Source organism: Phoca vitulina, unplaced genomic scaffold (assembly GCF_004348235.1).
Source record: "Phoca vitulina isolate PV1807 unplaced genomic scaffold, GSC_HSeal_1.0 scaffold85, whole genome shotgun sequence".
Lineage (NCBI taxonomy): Eukaryota > Metazoa > Chordata > Mammalia > Carnivora > Phocidae > Phoca > Phoca vitulina.
In genome coordinates this window covers 1,549,397-1,568,534 of record NW_022589788.1, presented here as the reverse complement: position 1 = coordinate 1,568,534, position 19,138 = coordinate 1,549,397, and the positions used below count along the sequence as shown (strand labels likewise).

General features: G+C 58.3%; 1 protein-coding gene across 1 annotated transcript in view; it reads right to left on the bottom strand.

Moving 5' to 3' along the window:
- Positions 1 to 19,138, bottom strand: part of CFAP99 (cilia and flagella associated protein 99) — a 39,454-nt gene that overhangs the window by 11,676 nt on the left and 8,640 nt on the right. Inside the window, exons 3-11 of the mRNA XM_032395511.1 lie at positions 9,865 to 10,009; positions 8,897 to 8,991; positions 7,450 to 7,562; positions 6,098 to 6,275; positions 4,499 to 4,579; positions 4,239 to 4,313; positions 3,239 to 3,310; positions 2,943 to 3,031; positions 2,110 to 2,314 (exon numbers count right to left, since the gene is read on the bottom strand). Coding sequence (XP_032251402.1) covers positions 2,110 to 2,314; positions 2,943 to 3,031; positions 3,239 to 3,310; positions 4,239 to 4,313; positions 4,499 to 4,579; positions 6,098 to 6,275; positions 7,450 to 7,562; positions 8,897 to 8,991; positions 9,865 to 10,009 — 1,053 coding nt within the window. The remainder of the gene's footprint in view (positions 1 to 2,109; positions 2,315 to 2,942; positions 3,032 to 3,238; positions 3,311 to 4,238; positions 4,314 to 4,498; positions 4,580 to 6,097; positions 6,276 to 7,449; positions 7,563 to 8,896; positions 8,992 to 9,864; positions 10,010 to 19,138) is intronic.

The window sequence follows — 19,138 nt, the reverse complement described above, 5'->3', positions numbered from 1 at the left end:
TGGACCCCTACCTCACAGCACACACAAAAATCAATTCAGAGTCAACTAAAGACTTGAGCATAAGACCTGAAATCACAAACTCGTAGAAGAAAACAGGAGAAAAGCTCCCTCACATTGGGCTTAGCTATGTTGGGGGGGGGTAGTTGACATCAAAAGCACAGGCAATAAGAACAAAAATGAACTATTGGGACTATTTCAAACTAAAAGATTTCAGCACAGCATAACCAACCAAATGAAAAGGTCACCTATGCAATGGGAGAAAGCATTTGCAAACTGTATATCCAATAAGAGGTTAACGTCCAAAATACACAAGGTACTCTTACAACTCAGTAGCAAAAAAAAAAGCCAAATACCCTGACTAAAAAATGGGCAAAGAATGTGAATATTTTCCCAAAGGCAATAAAAAGATGGCCAAGGGGTATATGTAAAGATGCTCATCATTACTAGTTATCAGAGAAAAGCAAATCAAAATGACCATGAGCTATCACCTTACACCTGTTAGGATGGCTGTCATAACAGTCAAAAGACAACAAATATGGGCGAGAATGTGGAGAAAAGGGGTGCCCGAGGGTGGGGGTGTGAATTGGTGCAGCCATTATGGAAAACAGTATTTTAACGTTTCCTCAAAAAATTAAAAATAGAATTACCAGTTTTTAAAAAATAAAGTTTCTATTTATTCATTTGAGAGAGAGAGAGTCGGGGGAAGGAGAGAGAATCTGAAGCAGACTCCACGCTGAGCTCAGAGCCCGACATGGAGCTCGATCTCACAACGCTGATATAGTGACCTGAGCTGAAATCAACAGTCGGACGCTCAACCGACTGAGCCACCCAGGCGCCCCGTCACATCACACACCTTAAACATATGGGAGTCTTACTCGTCAATCACGTCTCAGTGAAGCTGTGAAAAAATGGACAAAAGCCATGAAGAGATAGTTCACAGAAGAAGTCACAGAAATGGGTCTTAAATATATGAAACACGCTCAGCCCCACACCTAACAAATGACAGGCACGTCAGCACGGTGCCGAGATGCCCTGTCACGCCCACAGGCTCAGCACAAATCTCTGAATTCAGTGCAGTGCACCCAGGCGGGGTCCTGGGGGCCCGGCCCCTCGCACACCACCTGCAGAAGGCAACGCATCTCCGATGAGACTGCGTGCCCCGGACAACGTGAACAGGGCAACACAGCCAAAGCCCTGCATTCTGTTACTTTCTACTCATCGACATCCCCTGGAAGAGTTCCCCTTGAGAGCCCCCCTCCCCCGACGCCAGAGGCTCGCACGGGCCTTATTCATTGCAGATGCCGCACTGACAACATGTGTAAGGAAAGAGGGACGTAAGAAGTGTGTGTAGGCAAGTGTACGCACTCGCTTTGAAGGAAAGACAGAAAAGATCGTCCAGAAATTAATGGAAATAAAAGCTGAGGGGGGTAGGTGGAAATGGGCTCCCAAGAAGGGACACTCCTCTGGGTCTATTGTTCATATTGTTTTGACTTCCTATTTGTAAGAAAGGAAACTGAAAAGGAAGGAAAAGCAAACCCTGACATCTAATAGAAACAGACACAGACAAGTTTATCAAAAAGGCGCTCAGGAGCCCGCAGGTCCTCAGGGGCACATGTCTGAGGATGGACAGGGCTGCAGTTGGGCCGCGGAGCCCAGGCCCCTCGGAGGCCCTCCGCAAGGAACAGGCTTTCAGGGAAACACAGGGTGGGGGTCCCCACCTGGGCCGCCTGTCCTGGCAGGAGGACGAGCCCAGACCAATATGTCTACAGCTCCTGAAGTGGTAACGTGGATGCCCACAGACCCTTCTATGGGACAGGACACCAGATGCAAATGTGCCACATGTGGGCTTTCCAGAAGTTTCAGGTCTTCCTTCATGTGTGGATGTGTGGGCCAGACGACTCTGCTGGTGGGGGCGGGGAGGGAGTCTGGACCAGAAGTGCCGGCCCGACTGTCCGCCCAGAGAGCCTCTAGAACCCCCCTGCCCCCCCGCCCCCAACCACCACGGGAAGAGCCAGGCCCATGGCCCTCGGCAGCCCCACAGCTTCTGGGGGTCAGACAGGCCCGCCGGCCGGCCCCGAGCCCCCAGACACTCCCGCAGGGCTGCGTCACCTCCTCCTTCTTCTGGTCGGCCTTCTGCTTGTTCTCCTGCGTGAGGTGCTGCCGGGCCAGGATGGCCTCCTCGCGGCTCAGCTTTCCCTGCAGCCTTCGGCACGCGCTTGCGGCCAGTTCCTCCTCCCGGTCCTTCGCCTGCATCTCCTTCTGCCACTCGAGGAACTCAGAGAAGTCCCCGGCCCCGTCCACAAGCTTATCCACCCTGGGGAAGGGGGGCAAGAGGCGGGGCTTGGGGTCCCCCCAGGTCAGGGCCTGCACTGGCTACCGGGATGCCACAGGTTCCCCCGGGGGGCAGTGGCCCTCACAGGCGTGGGGCGCTCTTCACCCAGGCCCAGCCACACCACCCACCCACTGTCCACCTGTCCCTGTCCTGTGCATCCAGCCTCCAGCCACTTGTTTGTCTACTCACTGGACTGTCCATCGGCCTGCCCCCTGTCTACCCGTCTACCGGCCATCCCTCTGTCCACTTTTCTGTCCTCTCATCCATCTGGGCAGCCACCCAAACTCCCACCCACAGCCCAGCTCATGGGTAAGCACAGGGTCTGCCACGCTGGTGGTCTGTGGGGGGAGGGGGGCATCAGGAAGGGGTCTGAAAAGGAGGTGACCCCTGAGAGAGGTCTGGGCTGGGCTAGCTTTCTGCTAAGTCCTCTTCTGTCCCATCCATTTCCCTCACTGAGCCGGGATTCTCTTCCTTGGATACAGCTGTGACCCCAACACTGGCCTGCTTGTGGACCCCACCGAAGCACCACAGCCACCGGGCCCCCTCTATTCCCACAAGCGCCACGCCCTGCCCCTCCTCCTCTGAAGGGGGTGACGAGCGCCGCTCCCACCTCTGCAGCTCTTTCTCCACCTGCCGCTGGTACAAAGACCCTTCTCGGAGGATGGCAGCAGTGTTCAGCTTGACCGGGACCTCATTAGGCTGCAGGAGAGAGGAGGGGCCGGCTGCAGTGGGGTGGAGAGTGAGGGGAGACTCGGGGCAGCAGGTGCCCCCCTGCCCTTCACACTTGCCCTTGCCTCCGGCTCTGGCCATCCGAGCCCCTGGGCACAGAACAGGCCAGGAGGTGGGTGTCCAGGGACAGGGGACTGACACCCGTGCCCACCCGGACCAGTCAGGAGCACCCCTCACCTTGTAGAAGGTCAGCTTTGGAGTCTTAAGGATTCGGGGCATGAACTGGAGCTGCAGCTTCTTCTTGGAGGCCTGTAGAAGGCAGGGCCTGGCACCCGTACCCACCAGGTGCCCTTAAACACACCCTGGGGAGGTGGTGGGCCCTGCACCCCTGGGAGGGCCAGCTCCCTCCTCTCTATCCTAACTCCAGCTGCCCACCCATGTGTTCCCAGCCTGCCCCCTGCACGTGCGTCCCCCAGGGCAGCACCCCTATCCTCCAGTGCCCTCCTCAGCCTTTCTGGGGTGTTGGGCCTCCCAGACGGGGGCAGGGAAAGAGTGGGCCTGCCAGGCCTGGGGACAGCGGTTCCCAGTCAGGGGGGTTTGAACCTCCGGGCTTGGGGCCCGTCCCCCTAGCTGCTCCCTGGGGATGGCTTCCACAACCTTTTCTGGCTGCCCCCCAGGTTGGCTCTCGGCCCGCTGCTTTGTGGACACCCCCAGGACAGGCCCCATGGCTGCAGTGTGCGGAGCTGTGGGTCGAAGGGCACCTCCTGGGGACCTGCCATCACCGCCACCCCCCCTGCCCCAGCTGCTTGTGGGGACCATAGCCGGCTGCCGCCAGGGGGGCCCGCAGGGGGAGGGCAGGGCCAGCCCAGCTCCTCGGGAGTGAGCTGCCACCCAGAACAGGCCTTCCTTGTCCTGCTCCCTTTACTTTTCCCTTATTGACAAACATACTGGGGTTTTTGTTTTTCTTGTAGAAATATTAGGTGCTAAGCACAGAAATCTGGGAACCTGGGAACCCCCAGAGAGCACGGAAGACGCGTGCCTGCAGTGGTCTGGGAGGTGCGTCCGCACCTGCATGCTCAGGCTGCGCTCGGCCTAGCTCGGGGAGCCTGCCCCTCTGTGAACCGAGCCTGGAAAGGCTAAACGAGGGGCTCATTGTGTCGCTGCCGGCAGGGCATCGGGAGCAATGTGTCTGTGCCACCACGAAGACTGACCCAGGGTGTGGAGCGCCGGGGGTTACCTGCATCCGGGGCTCCCCCCGGGACCTGGGCACCGCACACCGCATCTCCTCGATGTTCGCCTTTAGCAGCAGCTCCTGCAAGCAGCGCGTGACTCTGGCCCTGCTGACCACCGGCTGGCGTCCTTGGGCCCCAGAAGGGACGAGGGCACGGACCAGCTCCCCACTCCTCCCTCCTTCTTTGCATAGAACCCCCCCACCCCCCCACCTTCCCACCCCCGCCAAGGGCTCTAAGAAGGCAGGCGTCGCGGAAGGCTCCTCACCTCGGCCTTCCAGCGATTAAATCTCTTGGTCATCTCTAGCAGCTGCCGCTCCTTGGGCGGCTGGTAGGTGCTCCTGGGGATCTGGTGGGGTGGCGGGAGAGGAGCCTGCCGTCATCGGCTATAGTTCAGAGGGGTGTGTGGAGGTGCCAGGCTGGCGGCCAGCTGGATGTGGGTGCGGGAGGGTGCTGCCCATGCCAGGAGAGGCAGGGCTGGAAGGGAAGCTGCTGAGCTCTGACTGGGATCCCCTGGGTGCTGGTGGTCATCCAGGGGAGGGAAAGGAAGGATGTCAGGCCAGCAGCAAGAAGGAAGGTGGCCGAGCATAGCGCCCAGGCCCAGGAGACACTGGATGAACAGGCAGGTGACTGGGTGGCCAGGGGATGAGGGAGGAGGCCTGGAGGGGCAGGTGAGGCCAGGAGAGTGTCACGGAGCCCAGGAAAGTGAGTGTCATGGAGCCCAGGAAAGGGAAGGGGTCGCGGCATTAATACTGCAGAGACCAGGGTGGCCTGAGAAGTATCCGTGGGGTCTAGTGACGGGGACCCTCGCCAGCCTGGAGGGGGCATGTCCATGGGGGGTGGGGTAGGGACAGCCTGGGAAGCCCTGAGCTCCAGACCCTAATTCTTGGGCCTCTGCCCTGTGTGTCTAAGGAGCATCTGAAAACTCGAGGGACCTGATACAGGTGAGGGGTTTATGGAAAGCCTCTGTGGATAGACAAATTGCAACGAGACCTAAGGGTGGTGGGAGTGGGCTGGAACCCTGGGGCCCCCGAGCACCACCCCCTTACCCTCCATGCAATCCTCAATTCTGTGAGGAAACCAGATTGGTTCTGGGCAGCTGAGTCCACCAAGGTGCTTGGGGCAGGGACCACAACCAGTCAGAACATTGCACCCCGATCACGGTGATCAGCTCAAGGGGAGGCCCGCCACCTGAGCTGGTCTAATCATAGCGTCACGGAATTCTTGGCCCTAGATGTCCTCTCACGCCCTGGATGGTTTGCTACAATGACGGAAATTTGCCCAAAGATAAAGGTGACCCACAGAAGCACAGCTAGGACTCTGATCAAACCAGAAGCAGTTAGTTCTCTATGGTCTAAACCAGATCGAGCTGCTTTTTCCTGTTATTTGCAATACAATGCATCCTAACTGGCAGGAGAACTCAGCAAGGTAAGGAGAGGGAGAAGAGGGAGGGGAAGAGGGTCTAGGCAGATGGGATAGATGTGCAAAGGCCCTGGGGTAGGGACAGGCCCATATGACTGGGGTCACACAGACAGACATCATCAGTGGCCCATGACCTGAAGAATATATGGTGATGTACGTGCGTGCTGGGCACTATTTAATAGGGAGGGAGAGGTACGCTGCAACAGGCTCCGAGTGGGCTCCAAGTGCCGAGTCCAGATGGGTCTGAGCCCCATGGTCCCCAGCCTCATTTCATGTCACTGACCAGACCTCAGTATGTGGAGCACAGGAATCCAGCAGGCAGGCTCCAGGTCAGCTGGTGGGGTCATTAAACACTCCTGGTCTGGTCCAGAGCACCCTCGGCCCTGGGGAGAGCCCAGCCTGCTCCTGGCTCACAGCCGGGCCCACGGCAAATGCCTGCACTTACTGGTTTTGACTTGGCCACGACAGGGACCGGCTCGGGGACTGGAATGGCGCGGGGCCGGGGGACAGTCAGGTTGAACTCCTTGGGCTCTGTGACCTTGGCCTTGCTCTTTGAGAGAGGGGGCTGAATGGCCATCACTTCCTCCAGCTGGTGGATCAGCTCCTGGACCTCCGGCTGCCATCTTGAAGGGAAAGGTGGGAGAAGCTGCTTAGGGCCACTTCCAAAGCAGGTCAACTAGGGCACGGTCCTTGGGATCCAAAGGACCCCCCCAGACACCCGGGTCTACCCCAGGGTGGGGGTGATAACGTCTCTGATGCGGGCATGGTACCAGCCACACCCCAGAGTCTCACAGCAGGTGGGGAAGCCGGGCCAGCAGCACTGGTCTCAAGCCACGCTGGTGAGTGAGTGAGTGGGGAGCTGGGAGGACGGGACAGAGAGATCCTCGCTGCAGAGTCCAGCGAGTCTGAGGAGGAGCGGCAGTGGGGACATGGAGCTAATCTGGGCCAGCAGGCGGCCCAGGGGAAGGAGGCCAGGGCAAGCTGGAGATTGCTGGAAGGTTCCTGGAGCTGTGCTGTTGGTGACAGGTGGAGAAGGGGCTACAGGGGTGGGGCGGGGTTGCCCTGGAGCAGGAGTTTGGGCGGGGCATCGCCCACATCAGCAGCCTGGCCAGTGGGGCTCCCCTGAGGGCAGACTGTATGGTTTGGAGAGTTCCTGCCCCAGCTTGAGGGCCACGGCCCCCAGAGGAAGGAAGGGCATGTCCGAGGGCCAACGGAGAGTGGGATCTCAGGGGGGGCAGGTGGGGCAAGGCAGGTCTGGGATGGGGCTGGCCCTATAGCGGGCAACAGTAGGGCTGTATAGGGGTGGTGGGGCAGGGGGTGGGGCACCCGGGAAGCAGGCTGAACCTGGAGGTAGCTCCCAGGGCCCGCAGGCCGGGCTCCTGCTGGCAGCCCTGTGGGCGGACAGTGAATCCAGCCTGGCTGGGACTGAGGACTTTCTTCCAGGGCAGGGGCAGCTCAAGGGACATCCCACAACTCCAGGGCCACGGTTTCCTTCCCACAGAAGGGCTTCTGCCTGCCCTGGGCCTCTGGTCTCTGTACACAGCTGGTCCCTAACGTGGTCTGCTTGTGCCCAAACAGCCTCTCTGTCCCCAGGAGACAAGGTGGACCCCCCCAGCCCTATCAGAAGGGAAGCCACAGGGGCAGCTTCACCCTGCCCCCCGTGCTGGTCCTTCTCCTGCGGGTCCTGGCCTGCACCTGTGAAACCAGCGTTTTCCCAAGCCTGTCAGGGGACATGGGGACAGGCAATGAGGGCGGCTTTGGGGAGTGGGGCGCAGGGAGGCTCCCAGCCTGGCCCACCTCATCAGGGGGTCGATCCAGTTCTCTCTCACATGGGTGGTCTCATAGATGAGGCTCCACTCATCCTTGATCCACGAGCACAAGTTTAAGGGATTGAAGAAGAACCCGAGGAACTGAGGGAGAAGCAGGAACCACTGTGGGGGGCTCGGGCCCAGACCCCCCAACCTGGTGAAACCCCCAGCTCTCCCCAAACAGAAAGCCAGTGTCCAGCGGGCAGGTGTGGCTAATGCACCATGAGAGGAGACCTCTGTCCACCCCAGGGCAGGTGGCCCCTCATGACAGACCCTCCCTCCCCAGAACAGAGAGGGGAGCCTGACCTTGCTCACCTGCTGGGCTGGGGTGCCTGCTCTGGGGAGCTGCCCCTCACCATGTGGACTTCTACACACGGTATCTGGGCTTTCGGGGCAGCCCACCCCAGTCCTGGAGCATGCCCCAGCCAAGCAGGGCCCATCCCCGCTGGTGGGGACCCTGTGCTTGAGCCAGCAGCCCAGGACCCGCAAGGCCCACACCCCACGTCTGGAGAGTTCTTGGTGGGGACAGACGGGCGGGGCCCCCCCCCCCCCCCCCCCCCCCCACCGTGGGCTCCAGAATACCAAGAACGGAGTTGCACCGTTTTCGGCAGCCCGCCTCTGCTTGCCCAGGACAGTACCAGTGGCGGGCCCTCAAGGGACTGAGGATGTGTGCCCTGGGACGGACCAGACCCTGCCACAGCAGGAATTTCCAGCGACTGTGGGCTCCTAACAGCTGCTTTCCAGTCCGGACCCTCAAGTGTAACAGATCTGATTCTAGAAGATACAGCACAGTTTAGCTTCTCAGCGGAGGCCAGCCACCTTGGGGAGCTGGAGGCTTCTGCAGAGCAGGCTGGCCGTCACTTGGGGTGGCTGTGGCCACAGGAGCGGCCGCCTGCACTGCTGAGATGAAGCTCAGGCCCCAGCCCTTGTCCGAGGGGTGGCCACACCTTGGGCCTCTTGGGGGGCTGCTCTGTAGGGGTGTCCACCAAGCTGAAGCCACACTCCGGCTTGGAGGGCCTTGTCTAGTCAGGGGACCACTACAGGCCACTCAAGCCAGGCTCTGGAAAACTGGCTGGAAGGGGAGGCCACGTGCTGCAGTCCCCCAGGAGAGCTTCGTGTGGACTAGGAAATACGATGCCTCCGTCTGGTCCCCAAAAGTGCACCCTGAGCTGTGGGCCTTGGGAACAGATCGTTTATTGGGCCGGGCCAGGCAGCACAAGAATTGTGTGTTAGCGTCTGCCTTCAGCTCAGGTCATGATCCCGGGGTCCTGCGATCGAGTCCCGCATCGGGCTCCCTGCTCAGTGGGAAGTCTGCTTCTCCCTCTCCCTGCTGCTTCCCCTGCTTGTGCTCTCTCTCACTTGTTCTCCCTCAATGAAATAAATAAAATCTTAAAAAAAAAAAGGAGACGCAGGGGAGGTGGTGGTGGGGGTCTCACCTTGTGCATCTTGTCCACGGGCTGGGCCCGGACAATGTCACAGAAGAGCTGAAAGCCGAGTTCCTCCAGCTGGAACATGGCCAGGTAGCAGATCACTAAGGAGACAGGGCCAATGAGTGTGGGGCAGACCCTGGGGTGTCGTCCCCCGTGCCCCCTAGCATTTGATCTTGGGGGAGTCAGCCAGAGGCCAGGGGCCCGACGGGTGCACTGCAGGCCCCACCACCATCAGCGCGGGAGCTCCACCTGGCACCCCGTGACAATGGCAGGATGACACGATAGCACAAATGTCTCATACAGGTGAGTGTGCGGTGCCTTCCAGCCCACTTCCACACACATTAACTCATTTGATAAGTTCTCAGAAATTCCAGAAGTCCCCTGGGTAGAAGTAAGTCATTCTGGATTTTCGTTTGTTAATTCTGAGAGACCGAATAGCCTCGAGCTAACTGGAACTTGAACGTCCCTGGGCCAGGTGAGGGTCATCCGCGGGACTGTTGGTCACACCGACTGCTAGGTGGGCCAGTGACGCGCTGCTGACTTGAGCCGAGTGCCCAGGGGTGCGGGGGGGGGGGGGGGGGGGGGGCGCGCCGGGCCCGGGGCCCCGGGGGGGGGGGGGGGGGGGGGGCCAGGAGCCAGCTCTGGACCTGGCCTCCAGCCACTAAGCTAGGCCCCCCAGCACTCCTCAGTCCCCATCCCGTCCCCCTGGACAGGAGCCCTGCGGCCTTTAGTGGGCCTGGAGTCTGTGTCCATGTCGTCAGGTGGACCCTGGTCTGCCCACTCACAGGCACCCACGAGGACGCAACGAGGTAAGAGGCCGTGGGAGACCTCGGAAAACACAAGTGCCGCAGAAACAGCAGGAGCCCGAGGAGTGTCCTTTCGCTCCCACTTCACCCGGTCATCACAGCTGCTGCGAGTCTGCGGCCCTCATGCCAGAGACAAGGGCCACAGGCCTGGCCTGCAGGGACACCTACCCTCGAAGAGGTTGTAGTCGGCCCGTGGGCAGAGCCAGCCGGCCCGCACGTAGAAGGCGTCCACCACCACGGCCAGCAGCTTCCGGTACTCGAGGCACCCAGACAGGACCTCCAAAATGAATGCCTGCTTCTGGGGGCTCAGAGTCTAGAAAAGAAACAGCCGGGAGGGGACCATGGGCCAGGGCCAGGTGCCCCTCCATATGGGGGAAGACCTTAGTCGGGGCACTCCCCCCAGAGCAGTGGGCAGAGCCTCAGACCCAGACCCTCTGACCACCACCCAGGATGTGGTCCCTAGGGTGCTCCTGGATAGTGATGGTGAGCTGGGGGCAAACACAGAAATAAACGTGGAAATGATGCATTAAAACGAACGCTCCAAAAGGACAAATATGTGATTTCACAAATAGGAGACCCCTGGAGGAGCCAGATTCCCAGGACAGAAAGCAGGATGCTGGGGGCCAGGGGCGAGGGCAGGGGGCGGGCAGCTAGGGTTTCATGGGGACAGTTATGGTTGGGGAAGAGGAGAAGGTTCTGGGGACGGAGGGCGGGGACGGCTGTGCAATGTGAAGCGTGCGCTTAACATGGTTAAGATGGTAAATTCTACCTCACGTGTGTGTGTGTGTGTGTGTGTGTGTGTGTGTGTGTTTTAAGATTTTATTTATTTATTTGACAGAGAAAGACACAGCGAGAGAGGGAACACAAGCAGAGGGAGTGGGAGAGGGAGAAGCAGGCTTCCTGCGGAGCAGGGAGCCCGATGCGGGGCCCTCACGTGTGTTTTACCACAATAAGAGAAAAGACGAGCAAACTCTTATAAAGGTTTCCAAACGAGTTATTAAAAAAGTAAACCTCGGGGCACCTGGGTGGCTCAGTCGTTAAGCATCTGCCTCCAGCTCAGGTCATGATCCCAGGGTCCTGGGATCGAGCCCCGCATGGGGCTCTGCATTGGGCTCCCTGCTCCACGGGAAGCCTGCTTCTCCCTCTCCCACTCCCTCTGCTTGTGTTCCCTCTCTGGCTGTCTCTCTCTCTGTCAAATAAATAAATAAAACCTTAAAAAAAAAAAGTAACCCCCAAAGGAAAAGAAAACGGTAAGGGGGCCTCTGCAGGACTCCTTGGGTGTGCAAAGCCAGGCAGGAATCACCAGTAACAGGAGGGACTCTACCCTGGGAGGGGGAGGGGGTCGTGCCGGGAGACTGCAACACCTTGGGGTTGCTAACCTGTGTTGTTACGCGCTACTTATTCAAAAAAAGAATTAAGCTTTTGAAAATAAGAAGAATGAAAAAGAACATCCAATGTTGCCCGCATACCGGTGGGGGAACAGGTGCCGAGGAGCCTTTCCTGCAAGGAGTCTGGGAATACGTTTCGGGCACCTTATACTCCCGTCCCCTTTAACCCAGCAATCACACTTCTGGGGATGGAAGGGAACCATCCAAAATGCAGGAGATACCCAAATACGACAAGTTCAGGGCATTTCAGAAGAAAACTTTTTCAAGCATTTTTTCCCCTATCGTCTGCCTTATTCTTATCGATTGAAACGTTGGCGGTTTCTGCCTGTGTCCGGCTGGCCGCTGTCATTCGGCTCTCCCGTTGGAACTGAGGAGTGCCCTAACTTAATGTGCTGGAATGTCAGCCTTGCACAATTCTTTACACTGAAAGACAAAATGTTTTCCGTCGCTGCTGGACATACATTCCAAGCTTTTCAACTTCAGGAGAAAAAAAAAATCATCATATGTCTTCCTGTGCTGTACATTTTAGACTCGTTCATATACGTTGTATTAAACCTGCCATGTTAATTGTAAGGTAAAGATTTTGCAAATACTATGTTGCATCTGATGCCTAACTGTATCCGTCAGGTGTATGTAATACATTTATACCCACTAAATGTTTTACTTCTTTCTGAAAAGAAAAAGAAAGAAGTTCAGGGCAAGGGGAAAGGTTAAGAGCCTAAGTGTCAGTGGGGGGGCGTCACTCCTGTTGTCCCAGGGGAGCAAGGCTGCCACAGCCGCGATGCTCCGTGGAACTGAGGATGCGGCCACAGGACAGTTAATACGGTATGAAGCCGAAGTGTGGACCTGGCCCCCGACAGGTGCAAAGCACATCAAAATAAACTCACCTGCAGTGTCGTTAAAAAAATTGGGGGGGGGCAATCTATTAGATACATTTTGGTATCTCGTTGTTTTATTTTGAATTTTTTTTATTAGCAGTGAAATTTTCCTATGTTTATTGGACATTTATTTATACTTCTGTGAATTGTCAATTTACATTCTTGGCTAACTTTTTATTGGGACAATATTTTTCTTAACCATTTTTATGAGCTCTATTTTTTAAAAGATTTTGTTTGAGAGAGAGAGGGAGAGGGAGGGCACAAGTAGGGGGAGCGGCAGAGGGAGAAGCAGGCTCCCCACTGAGCAAGGAGCCCGATGTGGGACTTGATCCCAGGACCCTGGGACCACGACCTGAGCCGAAGGCAGACGCTTAACCATCTGAGCCACCCAGGTGCCCCTATGAACTCTTTATAGAGTAAGGCAATAAACATGTTCACTAATATGATAGTTATTTTTGTGAGTTTGTAATTTGCCCTTTAACTTTGTGTAAAGTATTTTTTGGCACACAGAGCACACAGGGGTTTCTCTTTTTTTTTTTTGAGGTCAAATCTATCTTTTCCTTCATGGTTTCTTCCCATTTTCATGCTAAGAAAACAGAGAAATGAGACGACCTGAGGGCTCCTGGACAAGCCACAGGACCTCAGAGAGCCTGTGTCCCCACCTGCGTGCATGGGACATCTGGATGTTGTCTTGGCAGATGGTGTCATTCCCACCAGCACCATGTGGGCTGGAAGCCCGGGGACCGTGTTCTTCAGTGGGCTCTGCCCCCGCGGTTCTGGGCAGTTTGGTCCTGCCCTTACAGGAGGGACAGCAGGGCGAGGGAGACGACGCACGTCTTCCTGCCACGACGGAGGTGACCGATGTGCAGCCCCGGGCTGCCCCAGACTTGGGCTCTAAGCCCGGCTCCTCCCAGTGCCTGGAAGGGCCCCTGGCAGCAATGTTCTCATGCTAATAGTTCCTTCGGACACCCTGGCTCTCAGGGCCCATCCCTCCCGCCCAGTTTCTTCACTGTCTGCACTTAGCCCCTGGGGCACCTCACCTAGCCGGCCCTCCCGGGACTCCAGAAAGTTCCATCTGTTCCTGCTCCTCCCCCCACTTGTCTGTCTGGTGGCTGTGTGGGAGGCTGGCCTCCTGGGCTTTGCCCAAACCTGCCCCTCCCCAGCCTTCCCATGTCCATAAGCACAACCCTTGCTCCCAGCTGTTCAGACCAAACCCCCGATGCCTCTCTCTGCTCCCTCCCAATGCCTCCTGGGCAGTTAGGGGAAACCAGCTTCGTTCTGGCTTCTCCCCTTACCTGCCCTCTATTTCCAACCTGGCCACCAAGAAATTCTTTTAAAATGGAAGTGACATCATGTCTGTCCCTCTTTAGAATGTTCCAGAAGGAGTCCTTACTGTGGCTGGTGAGGCTCCCTCTGAGTCTGTACCCAACCCTGGCCCCACTCCAGCCATACTGGCCTCTCTCTGCTTCTCCAGCATGTCAGATGTCCCCTCAGGGCCTCCTTGCTGGCTGTTCCCTCTGTGTGCAATGCTCTTCCCTGCACACTTGCTCCTTCGCTCCCACCAGGAGTGCTCAGGTGCTCCCTGACCCAGGAGGCATCCCTGACCTTCCCACAGTCAGACATCGGCTAGCCCCCTCGCCTAGCAGTGCATGCTGGCAGGTGATTGCCCGTCTCTGCGAGAACGTCACCCCGGTGCTCGTGGGAGAGGACTAGAATGTCCTGCCTCTGTGAGCCGTGGTGGGGACCCAGAGACCTCGCTGAGTGCAGGCTGGGCGCAGAGCGGGGTCTCCGTCCCGCCAGGCTTCTGCGTCCGTTTCCCCTCACGGGCCTCTGACCCCTAGGCTGTGCCCACACCGGGCAGGCTTTGTCCGAGGAAGCCCAGGATGGCGGTGCGGGCTGGTCGGAGAGCAATGAGTCAGCGGGGCTGGAGCGAGGCTGCATGACTCTGCAGGACGCCTGCCTCTGAGGCTCAGACAACAGTGACTCCGCTTCTCGTTCATTACGTCTGCGTTTGGGAAGTGTGAGTATGTATTTTTAATAAGGTCAGAGCCTTGAGCCTGTGGCTGGAAGCCCTCATGAGCTCAGTCCCCAGGCAAGGAGGTCAGGCAGGGCTGCACGGGGCCCAGGGTCCCGGAAGACACAGAGCCAGGCAGTAAATGACACCCTGGCCATGGGTGAGGCTGGGCCCAGGGCCAGGTCCTCACCGCCAGGGAACCCAGCTGGTCACAGAGGGGAGACTGAGGCCTGGTGGTGTGACATGGGTCAGGGGGCGCTGAGCTTCAGACCAGGTCCTTCTGGCCAGGCCAGCGGAGGGCTGCTAGGGCTGGGTTGGCTGGGCTGGCCGGGCTTCCTCTAAAGGAGGTAGGGCCGGGGCCGAATTGCAGAGAGGGCCCCAGTACCAGAGCTAACCCTTAACCCCAAACCAGCCTCAGTCACAGAACCCAGAGGGTGGTGGCCACCCAAGGGCCTCTGAGTGTTGTCATACCATTTTGGGCCTTGGTCCAGTTCAGGACTCCCAAGTCCACAGCCCCCGGCTGGCTCCCAGGGAGGGCAGCAAGCCCTTGGATAACAGTTTCACGGACAGTCCTGGGAGGGGGCCAGGCCTGGGGGCAGAGGCCCCAGAGGCCTGCAAGCCTGCCCACGTTCCACCATGACCAGCTGCCTCTTGTAGGAGTTCCCAGACCCAGCTTGTCTGCCGGCACCACAGAGTTAGGGCAGAGCGAGACCAGGGTCCAAGGCAGGAAAGGGGCCTGGGTGCGGATTTCAGCACAGGACAGAATACCCAGGGGCCCCTGCTCATCAGTGATGTCAAGACTGAAGCCAGGGAGAAAAGCAGAGAGAGGAAGCTGAGGCTGCCAAATGTCGTCGGCACAACCCCTTCTCCTTTTCTCCTGCCCGACAGAAAAACGCTATCTCATCATGGATGGTGTGCTCAGCTAGAACTTTTTCCAGTCCCCTGCTGATGGAGCCATGAAGCAAATGGCTTTAATCAATGAGATTTAATGGCAAATTGCCAGGTGTAGCCTCCAAGAAGGCTCCTAGAAAGTTAGGCAGATTCACCTGGCACCTGCCTTATGCTCTTTGCCTTTCTCCTCTTCTTACCTGGGATATGGATGCAATGCTGGAGGCAGGGCAGCCATTTTGTGACTTCAAGACAAAGGTACATTCTAAGGAGCACCAAGCAGAGAGGAAGAAGAATGCATTCCTAATGGCACCCCGGAGCCGCTGAGCCCACCCTACACTGCCTGTTTGCAGACTGCTTTTTATGTGAGCAAAGATACCTCTAATTCCTTCAAGACATTGTTTTTCAGGATTTTCTCAGAGCCAAACACGGTTTCCCAACAGATACAGGTCTAAACAGATAGTTCAGACATAGAAACACATACTGTTTCCAAACTCGGGAGCTAAAATAAGAGAAGTGTTGATTATAACTACCCCGAGTGCCTTTCCCCGCCTATCTGGCAACGATGAAACTAGCTGTGAGCACAGTGTGTAAGCAAGGTCAAGGACACGGTCGGCATGTCGCTCCCCGAGATGGGTCAGCTGGCTGTGTCCATGGAGCTCACCAGGGCCCACTCTCTCTCATGCAGAAGCTGCCTCTTCCAGGACTTGACCCCAGCTGCAGAAGCACGGGCAGACCAGTCGGCCCCACCATGCTTCTCATCCTGAAACACCAGACACAACCTCTGAGCCCGTCGACCGGGGACAGCTGCCGTGACTCCGTCACAGCCGGGAGGTAGGACGCTTGCGTCCACCAACACAGGCAAGCCCCCAGGGACGCTTCAGTGCAAACAGCCAAGTGCAGGACTGTGCAACCATGGGTTACCATCTGCTAAAACTGCTTAAAAATGTTATATAAAAATGATATTGTTTTCATATATGAAAGATACAGTGTAGACGTAATTTTCACCACATGCAGTATCTCTGCGGGAGAGGCCTGAACGGTCTCTGGAAGGAACCGCAGGACACTGGTCTCTGCTTGTCTCCCGGGAGGGCCAGTGGGAGAGGGAGACCCCCCACTGGACACCATTTTGGACCTTTTGGATTTTGGATCTTTGATGTCAATAAATGAGGCACTGAAAAAATACTAAATTAAAAACGATTTCCTGAGCCCAGGCCTTCTGTGAAGCTACCGACCAGAGGAGCAAGAAGGCGTTCCAGGACGTGGCCGCTGCCACCCTGCCACCTTCCAGGCAAGGACATGGCTGGTGATACCAGGCCCCTGCCTTCCCCCCTACCTTCCTGCACGAGCCCCCTCCCTTCCCCCTTGCCACCCTCCCCAGCACCTCTCTCCCTGGCGGGGGTCTGGGCTGGGTGCTTGGCCAGGCCTCTCCCCTCCCCGCCTCACCCCTGCACTGTCGGGCCGAGCAGCTGTCCAGTACGTCTCCTGCCATCCCCGTGTTGACCTTTCCCTTCTCCTGCTCAGGACTCACCTGCCTGCCTGCCCTTGCCCATGGGCTGCCAAGATGGCCCTGGGATCCAAGCTTCTAGCACTCAGGCCCGCTCGGCCACCCTGACCACATAGCACCTGCCACAGGTCAGGACTCTGCTGTCCCTGGCTCATGCAGATCCCTCTGCCTGAGGGATCCCCGTTCTCCCCTACCTCCCAGCCCTCAGGTACTCTCTCTCAAAGCCAGACCCTTGTCGGAGGCCTGCTGAGACCTCATGGACTCTGTGGATGCCCCAAGCTGCCTGCTCTGCCCAGCATGCCCACACCTCTGTCCCGAAGGCCCGTGTCCATTCTGTGGAGGTTCTTATGCCCACCTGTTCAGCCTGGTGGCCCAGCTGTCGAGCCGGCTGGCCACATGGGGCTCTGGGAGTGTGCGGGAAGGGAAGGAGCGGCCCAGGGCAGGGCCCAGGGAGTGACGTCCCCCAGCGTCCATCCGCCCACAGGAGACTCTCAAGCCCACCATCGTGGTGCTCTACTGAAATGACGCCTGTTCCAAAGTGACATTAACTGTGGGGGTCAGAGCTTGGAGAATGGAGAGAGGGAGGGGCTCCTTCTGACTCCCAGCCTCCCTGAGGGCTCGGCCAGGGAGCACAGGAGAACTAGACTTTCGGGCCAGCGCCGGCCGCTTGCTGGCAGCTGGTGCCGTCACCCTCGCCCCACCTGTCCCTCCCTCCCTCCTCCAGCTCCAGCCAGCTCCTCTGTGCCGCCGTCAGGCCATTCTGGAGACTGGCGCCCGGAGAGGCCCAACCGCCACATTTCAGCACCTACATGTGCCGTGAGCTGTAGCCCAACCTGCAGAGAGAAAGTCAGTGCGCCCTTTCCCCAGCCCACAAGTCCTTGACCTTTCCCCACCCTTCAGCCAGGCTTCATCCGACCACCTGAGGCATCCTCTTCTCCACCTGGTCCCCAGAGCCCAGCATTCTGGCAGCCACCCTGAGTGTGCCACCTGGCTCTTGGTCTCCGCCAGGAGGCTCCCTGTCTATGCAAATGTCCTGGGGCAGCTGTAACAAATTACCACAAAATTGGCAGCTGAAAACAGCAGGAATGGCAGAAGTCCAAAACCAAGGTGTTGCAAGGTCAGTCCCTTCTTGGGGACCAGAGGGAGAGTCCACACTGTGCTTCTCCCCAGCTGTGGGTGATTGCAGCAATCCCAGTGTCCATAGCTCATAGATGCGTCACTAAACTCTTCGTCTGAGGTCATAGGGGCCTTCTTCCTTGTGTCCCTGCATCTGTGTCTAGATTTCTCTCTTCTTATAAGGATGCTAGTCACTGGATTTGGGGCTCACTCTAAATCCAGGATGATCTTATCTCGAGATTCTTAATTATATCTGCAAAGATGGCGTTTCTCAGTGAGGTCACATTCACAGGTAGCCAGCAGTTAGGACTTCAACTTATCTTTTTTGAACCGAGAAACCTGCCCTTCACCAGTCGGCCAGTCTGTTTCTGTGCCGGATCATTCTCTTCCAGGTGGCAGTCTTGAGCCTTCGTCTAACAAAAGCAGTGGATCACGCCAATTTTCTGACAGCTGGAGACAAGGGTGTGCTGTCCCAACTGTCCGGACTTGAGGTGGACATTTGAAAGGATCTGGGAGGACCAGCGTGTCAGAAAACTCAGCTGCCTCTCCGCCTGATGTGAGCATCGGCACCCCTCTTAGGGATGCCGGGCAGCTCGTCGGGGCTGGGTTGGGGTGTTGGTCTCCCTCCCCACAGAAACGCACACGGGGGGTATCACGCAGGGCTCTCCGGTAATAATCTGTTGGGGAGCAATCCAAGGGGCCAGGCTGTAAGCGGGCGCTGGGGAGGCCGGTTCTGCTTGGGGACAGGGCACTGTGGCCTGGCACCTCCCCTCCATGCCGAGGGTCTCAGGGCAAGAGCTCGAGAGATGGGTGCAGGGGTGTGGGGGGAGGAGTGCTCCCCGACCCCTGCCCAGGCCTTTCCTGAGTGACACTGGGGAGCGGGCACCGGGTCAGCAGTCCCGGGCTTTCTCGCGTGGGAGAGTCTCTGGTTGCTGGAAGCCCTCCAGCCTTTGTGTATGCACACTGCCCAGGGCCCCGGACACTTCGGCAGGCCAGTGCCCGTCCCCCCTGTCCCCCCTGCGTTTTTAGGTTGCTGTACAACAGGCAGCCAAGGAAGGAGGAAAATACCCCACCACACCCCAAGGGAAAGGGGGTCCCTCTGCGGCCCGGGGCCCGGCAGTGGCCGCAGCTGAGCAGGTGACGGGGCTGGGGGGCGCCTAGAGGTGGGGCCTGGTCACAGCTGTGCCCCCCGGGGCGGGCGCCGTGAGGAGCTCACACGGGCCCTGGTAAAGCAACACGGCTGCGGCAGCAGCAGTCGGGCAGACCTCCCGGGAGGAGCGCGCTCGCCACCGCGGCCCTGCCTTAGAGCGCACGGGTGCAGGTGTTCTCCCTGCTGGACGACGACGGGCGGGCAGCGGGCGGGGAAGATCCCACAGCATGTCCTGAGGCCCCATCCAACGGGGCCCTGTCCCAAAGCCCTGAAGGCAGGCCCCCCGCAGTGCATGCTCCTGCAACCTGAGCACCACCCTCGACAGCTGGTCGGCGGACGCAAGGCCAGAGGCCTCCATCCCAGCGAGGCCTCCGAGGGCTGCTGAGGGGCAGGATGCGCTGCACTGCGCTGCTCTCATCCCGGGATCCCGTCCAGCGGACTCTCTGTATGTGCTTGAAATGGGGTGGGCTGCAGTTGGGGGAGAAAAGGACAGGGACCATC